A 15,242-nucleotide genomic window follows, 5' to 3' on the forward strand; every position below is an offset into this window, starting at 1 on the left:
ACACTTTGAAAGCTACTGTGCTAGGAGGTTCCATGTTGTTCCAGGCCTCTGATGTGAAACTCTTGGCGCAGTTCCTAGGTCAAGGCAAGCGAATGCTATTACTGTTTCTGCCCCGCAGTGTCGTCTCCGGGCGCCCTGTCCACAAGACAAAACCGCCCGGGCTGAGGGAGCGGTTCCCGCCACGGTGTTTAGACTCTGCAGTCCCCAGCACCCGTGCGCGCTGCGGCCGGAGTGAGAATGCGAGTGCGGGGAGGGACCCAGCGTGCGCATGGCTGCGCCTGCGTGCGGACGGGAGGGCGTGGCTCAAGCTCCGAGCCGGAAGCAGGAGGCTGCAGGGGCGGGTCGGCTGGCGTCCCCTTTCCGGCTGGTCCCCATGGAGGCGCTGGGGAAGCTCAAGCAGTTCGATGCCTACCCCAAGACTCTGGAGGACTTCCGGGTCAAGACCTGCGGGGGCGCCACGGGTAGGTCGCGGCGGGGCCGGGTTCGCGGGGACGTGGGTGTCCGAGAGCTTGGCTGGGGCGCCTTGACCCTGCCGGGCCTACGGAGGGCTTGAGAGAGTGGAGCAGAGGCCCTCTGACCCTCGCTCCCTTCCCCGCAGTGACCATTGTCAGTGGCCTTCTCATGCTGCTACTGTTTCTGTCCGAGCTGCAGTATTACCTCACCACTGAGGTAAGGGGCGGAGCCTAGTATGTGGGCGGGGCTCGGCATTCTAGGGATGGGAGTGGGGAATGAGAGGCATAGGGCCCAGGTCTTACTGAGGTGGTGCTGCTCCAGGTGCATCCTGAACTCTACGTGGACAAGTCACGGGGAGATAAACTGAAGATCAACATCGACGTATTTTTTCCGCACATGCCTTGTGCCTGTGAGTACCCACTAGGGGTGGGAGTTGCAGGTTCTCAGGTGGGCTTCCAGATTCACACCTCCAGCCTTAGGTTCTGGCCGGACCCCAGGACAGCCTCTTTCCCCTAGTCCACTGCTGCCCCCAGACAATCCCAGCATCCCCTCACCCTCCAAAACCCAGATTCTCCCCTTGCCCGTAGGTTCCCAGTACCTTACCCTGACTTCCTGCTTCCAGATCTGAGCATCGATGCCATGGATGTGGCTGGGGAGCAGCAGCTGGATGTGGAACACAACCTGTTTAAGCAACGGCTAGATAAGGATGGCATCCCCGTGAGCTCAGAGGCGGAGCGTCATGGTAACTGTGGGGAGGAGGCCAGATCTCAGATCCCAGAGCTGGACATGCCCAAGCCCTTCCTTCTGGCAAGTGGGATGTGGCTGGCCAAATGACAAATGAAGCAGCTAAGACCCAGAGAAGTCAAGTAGCTTGCTTAGGGTCCCCCAGTTATTAAGAATCAGAGTGGCCTGAAATCCAGGCTTCTGGCCTATGTATTGAGTAGAGTACTCTAGTTGGCTATCATTCTCAGAGGTCTCCAATCCCTGCCTATCACAGATGAGTAGCAGAAGTTTGAGGATGGGACTTATGTGCTGTTGCCTTGGTAGAACTCCTCTAGATGGACCCACATTTCTCTGGATGTTTGCTTCCCCGTCCCGTTAGCTGAATTCAGCCCTAGTGCTCTTCCCCTTTGGAATGCAGGGTGGCTTAAGGTTAAGAGTTTACATTCTTGAGTTAGATTGCCCGAATTCAGATGTAACTGTGTCTCTTGCAGTCTACGACCTCAGCTATAGAGTGGTGATAAACAGTAGTACCCACCACATGGAATTACAGGATCAAATGAAGTCTTATGTGTATGATGCCTGGTACAGAGTGGCTGTTCACCCTAACTCCGTTTCCTGTCCCTAGGCGGCCTCCCAGTGCTTGCATTAACTGTTTCCCACCATAGCAAAACCCTCCTCAAAGCTATGATTTCTCACACCTTAGAGATTGCTGTTTTCTGAGCTTTATCAGTTGTTTGTTCAACAGCTATATGTTGAACACCAGTAAAACCAGAGAATTTGCTGTAGGATTGGATATAGGGTATAAGAGAGCAGAGTCAAGGTTGATGCCAAGGTTTTGGGCCTGAGCAAATAAATGACTTGCAATAGGCATGACTAGAGAGGAGAAAGAGGATTTGTGTGTGAGAGAGACAGGGGAATATTATATATTTGCTGCTGTGTAATAGATTATCCTCAAAATTAGTGGCTTAATAGAACAAAAATTTTTTTTCAGTTTCTGTGAGTTAGGAATTCAAGAGTGGTGTGGTTGGGTGGTTCTGGCTTAGGGTCTCTCATGAGATTGCCGTCAAGCTGTTGGCTGGGGCTGCAGTCATCTGAAGGCTTGACTGGAGCTGGAGGATCTGCTTCTAAGATAGCTCACACGTATGGCTGTTGGCAGGATGCCTCAGTGCCTTCACCACATGGGCCTCTCAGTAGAGCTGCTTGAGTGTCCTCACAGCATGGCATCTGGCTTCTCCCTGTGCGTGTGATCTGGGAGAACACAAGGTAGAAACTACAGCATCTTTTATGACCTAGCCTCAGAAGTTGGACACCATCATTTCTGCATTATACAAGTGGTTACACAGATCAGCCCTATTCATTATGGGAGGTGGGGACTACATAAGGATGTGAATACCAGGAGGTGGTGATCACTGGGGACTTGGGGACTCGTCCCACAAGGAAGGATGAGTATTGGGAAATAGATCTCAGGTTTGAGGCATGTTAAACTTGGGATGCCCATTTTATACCCTAATGATGTTAAGGAGGCAGTTAGATGTACCAGTCTAGACATTAGAGAAGGACTGGAGATATAAATGTAGAAATTATCAGCATGCAGATGGCATTAAAGCCATTGGACTAAAAGGGAAAACCTAGGGAGTAAATGTAAGTAGAGGAGAGGTCTAGGAACTATACCCTGAGTTCCTCCAATATTTAGAAGTCAGGAAATGAGGATCCAGGAAGGAAGATTGAGAACCATTAAGGTAGAAGAGAAATGGGAGATGATGCAAAAGCCAAGTGGAGGAAGAGTTTCAAGAAGAGAGAGTGAGCAACTGTCAAAAGCCACTGATGGTCCTGTAAAATGAGTAAGAGTTGACCATTGCAATTGGCAACATGGAGGCCACTGGGGACTTTACAAAATAGTTTCGATGCTGTTGAGGATGAAAATCTGATTAAAGAACAGAAAAAGAAAGAGAGACATTGAGTGAAAATAACGCTTTCAGGTGTTTTGCCATAAGAGAGAGCAGAGAAGGGGGGTGAGGGCTGGCGGAGAATGCAGGTGGTGTGGTGGATTTGGTGGGGAGATTAAGTGGGCTCGGTTGCTTTTCTGTTCTTCGTGGAAATTGAAAGCAGGGTCATTAGCTAAGAGTGAAGAAAGGGAAGGGGATTTTGGGAGCCTAAGATGAGAGGAAAAGCTATAAATTAGTCATCTCAAGGGGCACCTGGGTGGCTCAGTCGGTTAAGCATCTGCCTTCGGCTCAGGTCATGATCCCGGGGTCCTGGGATCGAGTCCCACGTCGGGCTCGCTGCTCGGCGGGGGGTCTGCTTCTCCCTCTGATCCTCCCCCCTCTCATGCTCTCTCTCTCTGTAATAAATAAAATCTTTAAAAAAAATTTTTTTTTTAGTAAGTCATCTCAGAGAATAGGAAAGTGAGCTGATTAGTGAAATGAAGTAGGATTGCCAGTCTTAAGGGAGGCACAGGCAAGAAGTAGGCACAGGGAGTTGAATTTAACCAGGGTTTGGGTTTTGCTAGGCTTGCACAACAAAGAGAGCGAGGAATAGATGGGTTCTGGTTATGTGCAAGAGAATAATTAGAGCAGTGGACCGTGGAATTTATTTTCCAGCTTTGTCAAGATATAATTGAAATATAACATTATGGGGGCGCCTGGGTGGTTCAGTTGGTTAAGCATCCGACTCTTGGTCTCAGCTCAGGCCTTTATCTCAGGGTTGTGGGTTCAGGTCCCACATTGGGCTCCATGCTGGATGTGGAGCCTACTTAAAAAAAAAAAAAGAAAGTAGAACATTGTGTAAATTTAAGGTGTATCATGTGATTCGATTACATATGTGTTAGGAAATGATTACCACAATATGGTTAGCTAACAGATCCATCACTTCACATACTTACCTTGTGTGTGTGGTGAGAACATTTAAGATCTACTCTCTTAGCGACTTTCAAGTATACAATACAGTATTGTTAACTATAGTCACCATCCTATACGTTAGATCCCAGAACTTACTCATCTTATAACTGGAAGTTTGTACGCTTTGACCAACATCTCCCCATTTCCCCCACCTCCCAGCCCTTGGCAACCACCATTCTATTCTCTGTTTCTATGAGTTAGGCTTTTTTAGATTCCACATATAAGTGAGATCATAAAGTTGTCTTTCTCTGACTTATTTTACTTAGCATAATGTCCTCAAGGTTTATCCATGTTGTTGCAAATAAAGGATTTCCTTCTTTTTATGGCTGAATGATACTCCATTATGTATATATACACCATATTTTCTTTATCCATTCATGTGTTGACGGACACTTAGATTGTTTCCATGTCTTGGCTTGTAAGTAATGCTGCAAAGAATATGGGACTGCAGACACCTATACGAGATGCGATTTTTTTTTGGTCGGGGGGATATATACCCAGAAGTGGGATTGCTAGAACATATGGTAGTTTTCCTTTTAATTTTTCAAGGAACTTCCATACTGTTCCATAGTGGCTGCACCAATTTACATTCCCACCAACAGTGCACAAGGGTTCTCTTTTCTCGACATCTTTGTCAATACTAGTTATTTCTTGTTCCTTTTTTTTTTTAAGTAGGCCCTACACCTAATGTAGGGATCAAATTCACAACCCCGAGATCAAGAGTTGCATTCTCTACTGACTGAGTCAGCCAGGCACCCCAATACTAGTTATTTCTTGTTTGTACTTACTTATTTCTGAATGGTAATAGCCATTCTAACAGGTGTGAGGTGACAGGGTTTTGATTTGCATTTCCCTGATGATTAATGATGTTGAGCTCTTTTCCATTTACCTGTTGGTCATTTGTATGTGTTCTTTTGAAAAATGTTTATTCAGGTCCTTTGTCCATTTTTAATTAGATCGTTTGCATGTTTGTTTGTTTTGCTATTGAGTTGTATGAGTTACTTACATATTTTGGCTGTTAACCGCTTATCAGACATATTATTTGTGAGTATTTTCTTGTATTCCATAGGTTGCCCTGTCATTTTGTTAATTGTTCCTTTTGCTGTGCCGAAGCCTTTTATTGTGATGTAGTCGCACTTATTTTTGCTTTTGTTGCCTATACTTCTGGTGTCGTAACCAAAAAACTGTTGCCAAGACCAATGTCAGGGAGCTCTTTCCTTATTTTCTTTTAGGAGTTTTACAGAATTAAGTCTTACATTTAAGTCTTTAATCATTTTGAGTTAATTTGGGTGAGTTGTGTAAGCTAGGGGTCCACTTTCATTTTTTGCATATGAATATCCAGTTTTCCCAGCAGCATTTATTGAAGACCGACAGTCCCTTCCCCATTTGGACCATGGAACTTAAATAAGGAGGGAAGCAAGGGCATGAGGGAGTGATAGTGTTAGTGTTGTCAAAGAATTGGTGGTTTCTGGGTACCAGAGGTATTTCCCAGATGAGCTGGGAAAATAAGGATAAGTACTCGAGATTGGGATACTCGAAAGTGTGGAAGGTTTGCAGTCATTGGAAATAAGGTCTAGGAGTGCGTGTGGAAATGAAGTGCGATGAGGCTGAGATGAGATGATAAAATACAACTGTGGGAAGACAGGAGGTCGGGGTATTAAATATTGAAGTCTGCGGTTAGGAGGAGGTAGTTACAGGCAGGGAATCGGGCGCGGAGAGAGAGGCCTGAGGTGTAGCTCCAAGGTGAGGGGGTTAAAGGCACACACTTTGGAACTGGGGCTGAAATCTGCTGCTTACTGTGTCGCATTGGACAGAGCCACTTCTCATCTCTGAGTCTCCAAGTCTTTGCAAGTATGATGTGGATAATAATAATCCCCGCCTTCCTAGGGTCCGCGTGCAGGTGAGAGACATTCTGTGCACAGTGACCTATAGTCAGCTAACACTTAGCATTTGCGGTTATTGTTTCATTATTAGTACTTTTATTTAGAGAAATAATAGATGTGTGGAAGTGCTTAGCGTCTGACACATAGTGTGCACCACATAAATATTGGCTATTTTTTTTAAGATTTTATTGGAGAGAGAGAGAACGAGTGAGGGGGAGGGCAGAGGGAGAGGGACAAGCAGACTCCCCACTGAGCAAGGATCCTGATGCGGGGCTCAATCCCAGGACCCTGGGATCATGACCTGAGCCAAAGGCAGATGCTTAACCAACTGAGCCACCCAGGCGTCCCAGTATGAGCTATATTATAGCTTTTATTATTCCCAGGCCACAGGCCAAAGGGCCTGTGAGGGGGCCAGGGGTGCAGATTTCACTCTCTCTGCTCCCAGCTGATGCCCCTGCCTCTGTCCTCCCCTTAGAGCTCGGGAAGGTGGAGGTAAAGGTGTTTGACCCTGACTCCCTGGACCCTGATCGCTGTGAGAGTTGTTATGGTGCCGAGACGGAAGACATCAGGTGAGCCGGAGCCAGGGGGCTGGGTGGGGGGCTCCCGCCGGGCACTCTGTGTCAGCCATCCTCAGCCTGTGTCGGACTCCGCAGCAGGTGGGTGAAGTTGGACCAAGAGTTGAGTGGGGATGGGGTGCGTGCCTCAGTCACTGCTCCTGCTGCAAGTGACTGGGGCTCTGTGGCCAGGCCCTGCGTGGGGCCACAGCGGGGGGGCGAGGCTGGAGTGGTGCCCGCTCTGGTTCAGAAGTGGCCTCTGGAGTCCAGCTGCCTGGGTTCCACCCCTGTGTCCTTGGGCAAAGCCACATAACCTGTCTGGTGAAGGGGGTGATGGGAACACGTTTCCCGTAAACAGGCACATCAGGATTAGATGTATCCTGTATAAAAAGCACTGAGATTGAAGGCCCAGCCCTGGTAATTAGGCCTGTGATATGTGGCCACTGCTCTTACGTTCCTCGGGCCCTGGCCCCTGAGAAGCTGATTCAGCGGGTCTAGGGTAGGGCCTGGGGATACCTATTTAATATTTTTTGCACTGTGGTAAAATATACGTAACTTTTAAAGCTTACCGTTTTAACCGTTTTCTCGTGTACCATTCAGTGTTGTGCAGCCGTCACTGCTCTCTGTCATCCCAAACGGAAGGGAAATACATATTTTTAAGTCCTGCTGCCTCTGAGGGAATAGAGTTTGGGAACAGTTGGTGGCCAGGGATGAGGCCGGCAGAGGCTTCGTTAGTGGACAGAACTGCTCTGTCCCCTAAGCTGCGAGCTCTGGGTCCGTGCTGTGTTGCTCTCGCCCCGCACCCCCTCTCCCGCAGGTGCTGTAACACCTGTGAGGATGTGAGGGAGGCCTACCGCCGCCGGGGCTGGGCCTTCAAGAACCCAGACACTATTGAGCAGTGCCGGCGAGAAGGCTTCAGCCAGAAGATGCAGGAGCAGAAGAACGAAGGCTGCCAAGTATACGGCTTCTTAGAAGTCAACAAGGTACGGGAGGGACTGAGGTGAGCAGGAGCAGCGCCGCTCCGCGGTGAACCGAGGGCCCACTCAGGCCCTCAGGAGACCAGAGGAAGAGGAGAGACGGCTAGAGAATGAGACGGAATGTCCCCTACAGGTGGCCGGAAACTTCCACTTTGCTCCCGGGAAGAGCTTCCAGCAGTCCCACGTGCACGGTGAGTGGGCCTGCGTCCTCCAGGGAGTTTTAGACCCCAGGTGCCCTGGCGAGTTTGAGCGCCCCTCCACCTGCCCAGGGGAGCCCCCCATCTCGGGGCAGCAGTTCGGTCCGTGGTTAAGAGCATGGGCTGGGGAGCCAGACTGCCTGGGTTCAGAGTTCAGTGTCACACCTTACTGGCTGTGTGGAACTTGGAGGAACTCTCTTAATCTTTTTGGGCTTGTTTCCTCCTTTGTAAAATGGAGAGGCTGGTCCTTCTGTCCCAGGGTGCTCGTGCAGGTGACGCCCGCAGCACAGAGCCCGGCTGTCTAATAGGTGAGCCGCATGGGAGGCTCTGGGGTCAGCAGAGCTGGTTTGGAACACAGGTTCGGCCCCTCCTGAGTTGTGTCAGATTTGGGGACTTTGGAGCCCCACTCAGTTTCTTCTCCTGTAAAATGGGGCTGCAGATGCTAGGACCTCCCTCACACGGTTGTTCCCAGGGATGAATAGATGGGATTTATTTTCATTCATGTATTCATTCACGCATCCGCTAGATATTTAGTAGTCCCTGCGTGCCCTCTTCTAGTCTGGATGCTAACAGTACAGCACCGAGCAAAACAGAGTCCTTGTCCTCAGCGTTCTAGTAAAGAAGCAGACCGTAAACAAGTATGTAAAATATATGGACTACCAGATGCTATTAAGTACCACGAACCCAAGAAAGGCAGGATAAAGATGACAGAGGCGAAGGGCTCTGGGGAGATGGTACGTGTGTGCCTTTGGGTATTGGGCAGGCGGGGAAGGCCTGATGGGGCAGCATTTGAGTAAAGACCTGAAGAAGGTGAAGGAGCTGGCCCTAAGGGTGTCCGGGCGAAGAGTTTGAAGCAGAGAGAAGAGCAAATGCAAATCTCTGAGCCGAGAATGGGCTTGGCGAGTTGGAGGTGCGGTAAGAAAGTGGGGGGCTGGAGCACAGCGAGCGAGGTGGTGTGGTTAGAGATAAGGTGAGCCAGGTAACTGGCTTGGGAGGGCACCACAGGGACAAGGACTCTACTCTCCATGAGACACAAAGCCATCGTAGGGCTCTGAGGAGGTGCTACATGATGTGACTTGACTTTGCAGAGGTGGGCAGTGCTCCGCTCCGTGGACAAGACCGTGGGGGCAGGACAGAACCAGAGAAGCCAATGGGAGGCCATGGCCGTGATCCATCCGGGCACAGGATGGTGGGGGCCGGGCCAGAGTGGTGGCGGAGGGGCAAACAGGGATTGCTGATGTTTGAGGGTAATGCCGATGGGCGAGGTCAAGGACGACTCGGACGTTTTGTGGCTTAGGAGTGAGAAGGATGAAGTTGCCATTTAGGGAGAGGAGAAGATTCAGATGAACGGGTTTAGATGGCTGGACGAATAAAGCAGGAATTCGGCATCTGACATGTTCTGACCGGTGGACTCTGGGTGTCCTTTTAGACAGTCTAGATGCAAGTAAGCAGCTGGCTGTTGGATCTGGAGGTCAGGGGAGAGGTCCGGCCCCGCGATGCATATGTGGGCATCCTCGGATATGTAAAACCGTGGAACGGGATGAGGTCGCCCTGGAGGTGAGGGTGGGCAGGGAGGAGGAGAGCCCCACCGTCAGAGGACACGGACGTCGGGAGAAAGCGGCGCTTGTCAGACGAGAAGCCAGCCGAGAGGTGGTGTCCTGAATGCCCGGGCAGGGAGGCGTTTCCAAACCCAGACCAGATGTTTCTGAGCGTGGGGTAAGAGTTGCCCATGGGGTGTATGACCTTGACAGCCGTTTCCGTGGAGCGATAGGGAGCACCCACTGCGGGCTCAGGAAGGAAAGGGAGAAGAGTTGGAGCCAGTGAGTAAGGACCGCTCTTCTGTGGAGTTTGCTCGAAAGGGAGGAGAGTGGGCTGGAGCTGGAGGGAAAGTTTGGACTCAAGGGGGTGGGTTGCAAGATGTGTGAGGTAGCAGTTGGTCTTATGCGGAGGGGACAGTCTGCTGCAGAGCTGGCCAGTCATGCTCCGGGGCGGGTGGGACCGTTGCTGGAGTGAGGGCCTTGAGAAGGAAGAAGAAGACAGAACTGAGTGCCCTAGGAGTGTAGAAAGCCCAAACTTGGCGAAAGGCAGATGAGTCGGGACAGGTAGGATGGCAGCTGGGTGATGGGGAGGTCATCGGGAAGGGCGACAGGGTTGTGGAGGAGAGAGCTGCGCCAGAGGCTAGAGCCGTTCAGTACAGGCGCGGAAGGGCCAACCTGCGCTTCTGTGGGCTCTCGAAGTGACTGAGACAAGTAGGGAGAGTGGCGTCGTCTGCCACGAGCTGCAAAGCTGGGGACTTTTAGGGCGGCTCTAGGGGCCGTGGTCTGGAAGTGGCATTAAGGAGCAAGGCCTCACTTCAGGCCATGGAGGAGGCTAAGTGTGGGGGAGAAATTGTCACCCTGAGGGGGCTGCGGGGAAAAGTACCTTCGAGGGAGGGCCCGGCCGCGGTTGGAACAAGACGGTGAGTGGCGTGTGTAGGGGCGGAAGATGTAGGGGTTTCACTGATGAGTAACAGGGGCCCCTGGGAGGGTCTGGGAGGGATAGGAGTCAGGATCATATTCGGGGATGTACGGAGCCACAGTGTGACCGGAGTCCGGGGGTGAGAGATGAGCTGGCGGTCCTGAGCTGCCCAGGGACTGAGGTGAGCAGGACCAGCGGCCGGCTAGAGGTAGCCCTGCTGGTCTGGAAGGCGGCGTGCGGGGCTGAGGCTGATTGCTGGGCCGGGGCAGGAGGTGGGTCCGGAGCCCCCTCTTCTGGAGGGTCCAGGGGAAGGGTGGTCTCACGGGGATGGTGGGAGACGGTCAGTGCCGAGCTGTTGGCACGGGCCCTGGTGCAGTAGGAGGTCTGGTGGCCCCCGCAGCTGCTCTGTTCCTCCACCTGGACAGGCAGAGCAAAGGTGCTCTGTATCCCGAGAGGATGTTCAGAACACAAAGCTACAGTTGACTGAGGCCAGGGATCTGGCTGAATGGAAGGTCTGGGAGCTAGTTTCTGACATCTTTGTTGCTTTGGGGGGGGGGGGGGGTTTATAAAGTTTACCTCGTACTTTTCCATCTTAGATCCTATCTGGTCCTCAGGACAGCCCTTTGTAGAAATCACTGAGGCCCAGAGAGGGCAAGTGACTTGCCCAAGGTCACACAGCTTAGGGAAGTGGCTTTTTGGGCTCTAAATCTTTTATTCTTCCTAGGCCACCATACTTCTGCCCCCAAGAACCCTTGCATTCCTCCCTGGCCAGGGAAGAGTTCCCCTAGGGGCGGGACCGGGAGGAGGCTTGTTAGCTGGGTCCAGACCCTGCTGCTGAGGCAGGAATATTCCAGCCTTCCTTTCTACCGTGTGTCTTACTCCGTAGTTCTCGTTGTGAAGCTCTCAATCTTTTTTTTCTTCCTCCCTTCTCTCTCCTGCCCTCCCCCATGCTGCAGTCCATGCTGTGGAGAGTAAGTGGCCCTGCCCCCAGGGAGGCCAAGCCTCCACTTCTGGGGCAGTCTATCCCTCCCAGGACGGGGGGGAGGTTTGAATGGTCCTGGGATTGGGGTCTTACTTTTCAGGTAGGGTTCCTTGAAGCAGGAGAGATCAGGGCCAGAGGGCAGGAAGCACTGGTTCTGGAATAGACGGTACAGGGTACCCATGGCATTTCCTTTGGGGGCTCTGAGGGTGCGGGGCACAGGGGTCAGGGAAGACCACCTTCTCAGGGCCCACCTCACCTTGGGGCTCAGCGATTGGCCCTCAGCTGTATTTAGTGAGAGACCAGAGTCAGCGGGGTTTGTCTCCTGAGGTGCAAGCAGGGACTTGGTGGGAGTGGACACCCGGGAGACACCCGTGGAGGGCTCCCTGTATGTGTCAGAAGGGAATCGGGGTCTGTGTTCTTAAGGCCCGAGGAGGGCGTAGACTTGCACACAGGCCCAAGGCGGGCCTGACGGGGGATGAAGGGTTAGAGGAGCTGGGCAGTCACACTCCAAGAGGGGTGAGGAGGCCTGAGCAAGGACGCTCAGGGAGCCAGGAGGCCAGTCCTCTCCACCTGGTGACATCTTCTCCCTTCTCTCCTAGTCCATGACTTGCAGAGCTTCGGCCTCGACAACGTACGTACCAGCTGGAAGCCATGCAGGGCGGATGGGCGTGGGAGATGGTTGCTACCTTCGTGTCTCTGTAGGGATGTCCTGGGATGGGGGAGCAGATAAAAATATACCATATTCTTTTTTCTTTTTTTTTTTTTAATTTATTTGACAGGGGGGGAGAGCACAAGCAGGGGGAGCGGCAGGCAGAGGGAGAGGGAGAAGCAGGCTCCCCGGGGAGCAGGGAGCCCGATGCGGGGCTTGATCCCAGAACCCTGGGATCATGTCCTGAGCCGAAGGCAGACGCTTAACTGACTGAGCCACCCAGGCACGCCCAAAATATACCATATTCTGCCAGGGGATCAGTCTGAGGGTTAAGAACTGAGGTTTGCACAGGCCGGAGATGGGGGACGGGGCTGGACAGGAGTGTCCTGGGCAGAGGGATCCTCCGGCAACGTCAGGAGGGAGTGGAGCACTTCTCAGAACCCACAGCGGCCGGTGTGGAGGAGGAGGCTGGAGAGGTTGGCTCGGACCGGACCAGACCTCACAAGCCTCAGACTGAGCAGCGGTTGGGTCTCCCTCCTGTGGGCGGTGGAGGCTATTGACCCTTTAACCAGGGTCATGATGTAATCAGATTTGCATGTTTTTAAAAACCCTTCTAATGGCTGAGGTTAATAAAGACTGGAAAGGGGCGCCTGGGTGGCTCAGTTGGTTAAGCGACTGCCTTCGGCTCAGGTCATGATCCCGGGGTCCCTGGATGGAGCTCTGCTTCGGGCTCCCTGCTCAGCGGGAGCCTGCTTCTCCCTCTGACCCTCTCTCATGCTCTTTCTCTCTTAAATAAATAAATAAAATCTTTAAAAATAAATAAATAAATAAAGACTGGAACAGGACAGGAGTCAGAGCCGGGACATCTGCCCGCCTCCCCCCCCCCCAGTCCAGGCTCCCCTTGCTTGAGACTTACAGGCAGAGCGGACACCTGCCAGCCTGTCCGTGCCCAGCCTTTACTTGCTTTGTGCTTGGATGCGGCCAGAACCTCAAACTAGAGGCCCAGAGGCCGTGGACTCTGTGAGAAAGGAGTTCCCGGATGGGGTATGGGGGGGCCTGGGTTGGTCACATTCTCCCAGGCAGGACCTCCCCCCCCCCCCCCCCCCTCCCCCCACATGCCCTCCCCAGACCTGGGCATCCTGTCTGCTGCTGTCCCGAGGACCTTTGATAGGGTGAGGCCTGGTGGGGCCTTGAGTGCTTGAGGCTCAGGTGCTGGTGTTGCTTGCAGATCAACATGACCCACCACATCCGGCACCTGTCATTCGGGGAGGACTACCCTGGCATTGTGAACCCCCTGGACCGCACCAACGTCACTGCACCCCAAGGTACCAGCCTGGGAGGTAGCCCCCAGCTGCCAAAGCCCTGCCCGGCACCCATGCCTGGTGCTCTCCTCTCCCTGCAGCCTCCATGATGTTCCAGTACTTCGTGAAGGTGGTACCCACAGTGTACATGAAGGTAGACGGGGAGGTGAGTCTGCAGGAGCTCAGGTATCAGAGTCCCTCTTGGTGCCAAGCACTTGAGTCCTGCCGACCTGGGAAGTGGGGTGCTGCTCTTATCCCCGTATGATGGATGACAAGCCGGGGCAGGGGGTAGGTGATGTACCCTCACAGCCAGAGTGCAGGGCCCAGGCTGTCAGACTTGAAAGCACTCGCACTTTCTACTTGCCCTCACTGCCTCCATCCGTTCGTCTGGTGCTCACTGTCCCCGTGGTCTGCCCTGGGCTGGGGGCTAACCCTTCCCGGGTCCTCTCCTCCCCTTTCTGCTCTGGCCCGTGGAGCATCTCGGCAGACAGGAAGTCAGGCCTGGCCTTGCCAGGAGCTCATGGTGCGGCCTTGGCGAGGTGCTTCCCATCCCTGAACCCGCGCTGAGAGGATCCACCCCTTGTAGCCGGGATCGGGACCAGAAGCCAGGGCGGTGAGGCTGAAAGTGTGTCTGGGTGGCCCCCGGGCCTTGTGGTGTTCATTAGCAACCTGGGGCCTCATTTTCTCTCCCACACAGTCCGGGCGCTCCGGACAAGGGCAGGAGCAGGCGTAGGGCTGAGGGGGTTGGGAGCCAGCTCACAGCCTTGGCCCCGGCCCAGACTCCCTTCCTGTCCCAGGTGCTGAGGACAAATCAGTTCTCTGTGACCAGACACGAGAAGGTCGCCAATGGGCTGATGGGCGACCAGGGGCTTCCCGGAGTCTTCGTGCTGTATGAGCTGTCGCCCATGATGGTGAAGCTGACAGAGAAGCACAGGTGAGGGTGGCGGAAGGGAGGGGCCCGGGATTGCGGGGAGGAGGGGTGCTGGCTGACCCCCGCCCCGTCCCTCCGCCAGGTCCTTCACGCACTTCCTGACGGGCGTGTGCGCCATCATCGGGGGCATGTTCACAGGTTAGAAGCTCCAGGGCGTCTGTCTGGGGCTGGGGCATGGCGGGGCATGTGAAGCCCGGGCTCCCTGCCAGAGTTTTAGTTGGGGATGGAGGGGCACCTCAACGGCCAAGGGCAGATGCTGGCCTAGCCGGTTAGGGGACAAGGCTCTGGGGTCCAGCCAAGGGCCCAGCGGGGCCAGTGCCAGCCCTTGTATCTCTCCCCAGTGGCTGGACTCATCGATTCACTCATCTACCACTCGGCTCGAGCCATCCAGAAGAAAATTGATCTCGGGAAGACAACGTAGTTGTCTCCTTCCCCCTCTGTTATTCTCTTCTTCTCGTGTTTCTCTTTGGCCCTGTGGTCATTCCCAGCTTCTTCCCCACCCCACCCCCACTCAGCGCCAGTCTCAGTGCAGGGTGATAAATCTATTGATTGTGATAGTACTTGCTGGTCTCCATGTGCTTCTTGCGTCTGGCCAGAGCCTAGAAACAACCCCTCATCACAGCTACTTACTGAAGGCAGTCAGGACTGACAGATCGGGCCAGATGCCCTCTGGGAACCCCACGTGGACATCCCCTGGCTCATAGGGCTGTATTCAAACCAGACGGATGTCCATCCCACAGCCCTGTCCTCAGTCCCTCTTTTGCGGTGGTCTTCGGGCCTTTTGGGTTCAGCACCAGGGCTGAGATGGACCTTTCCCGTATGAGCTTCCTGGAGCCACCATGGCCCTCAGGCTCATGATGGTCTGACCCCAGGGGTACTAGCCCTGGGTGCAGGCTGGGGCTTGCCACCTCTTCAGGGGCTTCTCCCTGCCACCCTGGGCTCAGTCTACTGAGAGGGGTCCAACCAGGTCGTGTGCAATCTCCTAGGTGGAGGCAGAACTGGAAAATGGAAGGAGGGCAGCAGTGGCCGTTCTGGAGCAGGGCTAGCGTCAGACCCCCAGCTCTGGAGCTCATCAGGGCTTCCCATCACAGCCCTTAATATGTGCACAGAGCTAGGCCCAGGACTCCACCGCGCGGCAGCCCGGGGAAGCAGGGACGTTACGGCTGGTCAGTTCATCCGATCGTTTCTCAGGGAGTGTCTGGGTAAGACAGTAGTAGGAAGGGAAGTGGGACAGGAAG

At 53.6% G+C, this 15,242-nt stretch overlaps 1 protein-coding gene across 6 annotated transcripts; it reads left to right on the plus strand.

Annotated features, from left to right (window-relative positions):
- Positions 1-321: 321 nt before the first annotated feature.
- On the plus strand, positions 322-14,698 carry ERGIC3 (ERGIC and golgi 3). 6 transcript variants are annotated; one of them, XM_044918957.1, is made up of 14 exons: positions 324-461; positions 599-669; positions 775-862; positions 1,076-1,195; positions 6,432-6,525; positions 7,328-7,493; positions 7,621-7,678; positions 11,098-11,112; positions 11,723-11,754; positions 13,001-13,097; positions 13,175-13,239; positions 13,871-14,007; positions 14,087-14,142; positions 14,346-14,694. In XM_044918957.1, the coding sequence occupies exons 1-14, from the start codon at positions 374-376 to the stop codon at positions 14,423-14,425; spliced, it is 1,167 nt and encodes a 388-aa protein (XP_044774892.1). In that variant the 5' UTR covers positions 324-373; the 3' UTR covers positions 14,426-14,694. The 6 variants fall into 6 exon arrangements, with proteins under 6 accessions (XP_044774893.1, XP_021544943.1, XP_044774892.1 ...); XM_044918958.1 differs by lacking the exon at positions 11,098-11,112 and having other exon boundaries at positions 322-461; positions 6,432-6,488; positions 7,423-7,493; positions 14,346-14,698; XM_021689268.2 differs by lacking the exon at positions 11,098-11,112 and having other exon boundaries at positions 322-461; positions 14,346-14,690.
- The last annotated feature ends 544 nt before the right edge of the window (positions 14,699-15,242 follow it).

The sequence above is a fragment of the Neomonachus schauinslandi genome, chromosome 10 (assembly GCF_002201575.2).
Source record: "Neomonachus schauinslandi chromosome 10, ASM220157v2, whole genome shotgun sequence".
In the NCBI taxonomy this organism is placed as follows: Eukaryota; Metazoa; Chordata; class Mammalia; order Carnivora; family Phocidae; genus Neomonachus; species Neomonachus schauinslandi.

Excerpts from the sequence above, each read along its gene's own strand:
- ERGIC3 (XM_044918957.1), top strand. The coding sequence starts at position 374 with ATGGAGGCGCTGGGGAAGCTCAAGCAGTTCGATGCCTACCCCAAGACT. Across the intron at positions 11,755-13,000 it reads AGAGCTTCGGCCTCGACAAC|ATCAACATGACCCACCACAT; the intron begins GTACGTACCAGC and ends TGTTGCTTGCAG. Across the intron at positions 14,143-14,345 it reads CATCGGGGGCATGTTCACAG|TGGCTGGACTCATCGATTCA; the intron begins GTTAGAAGCTCC and ends ATCTCTCCCCAG.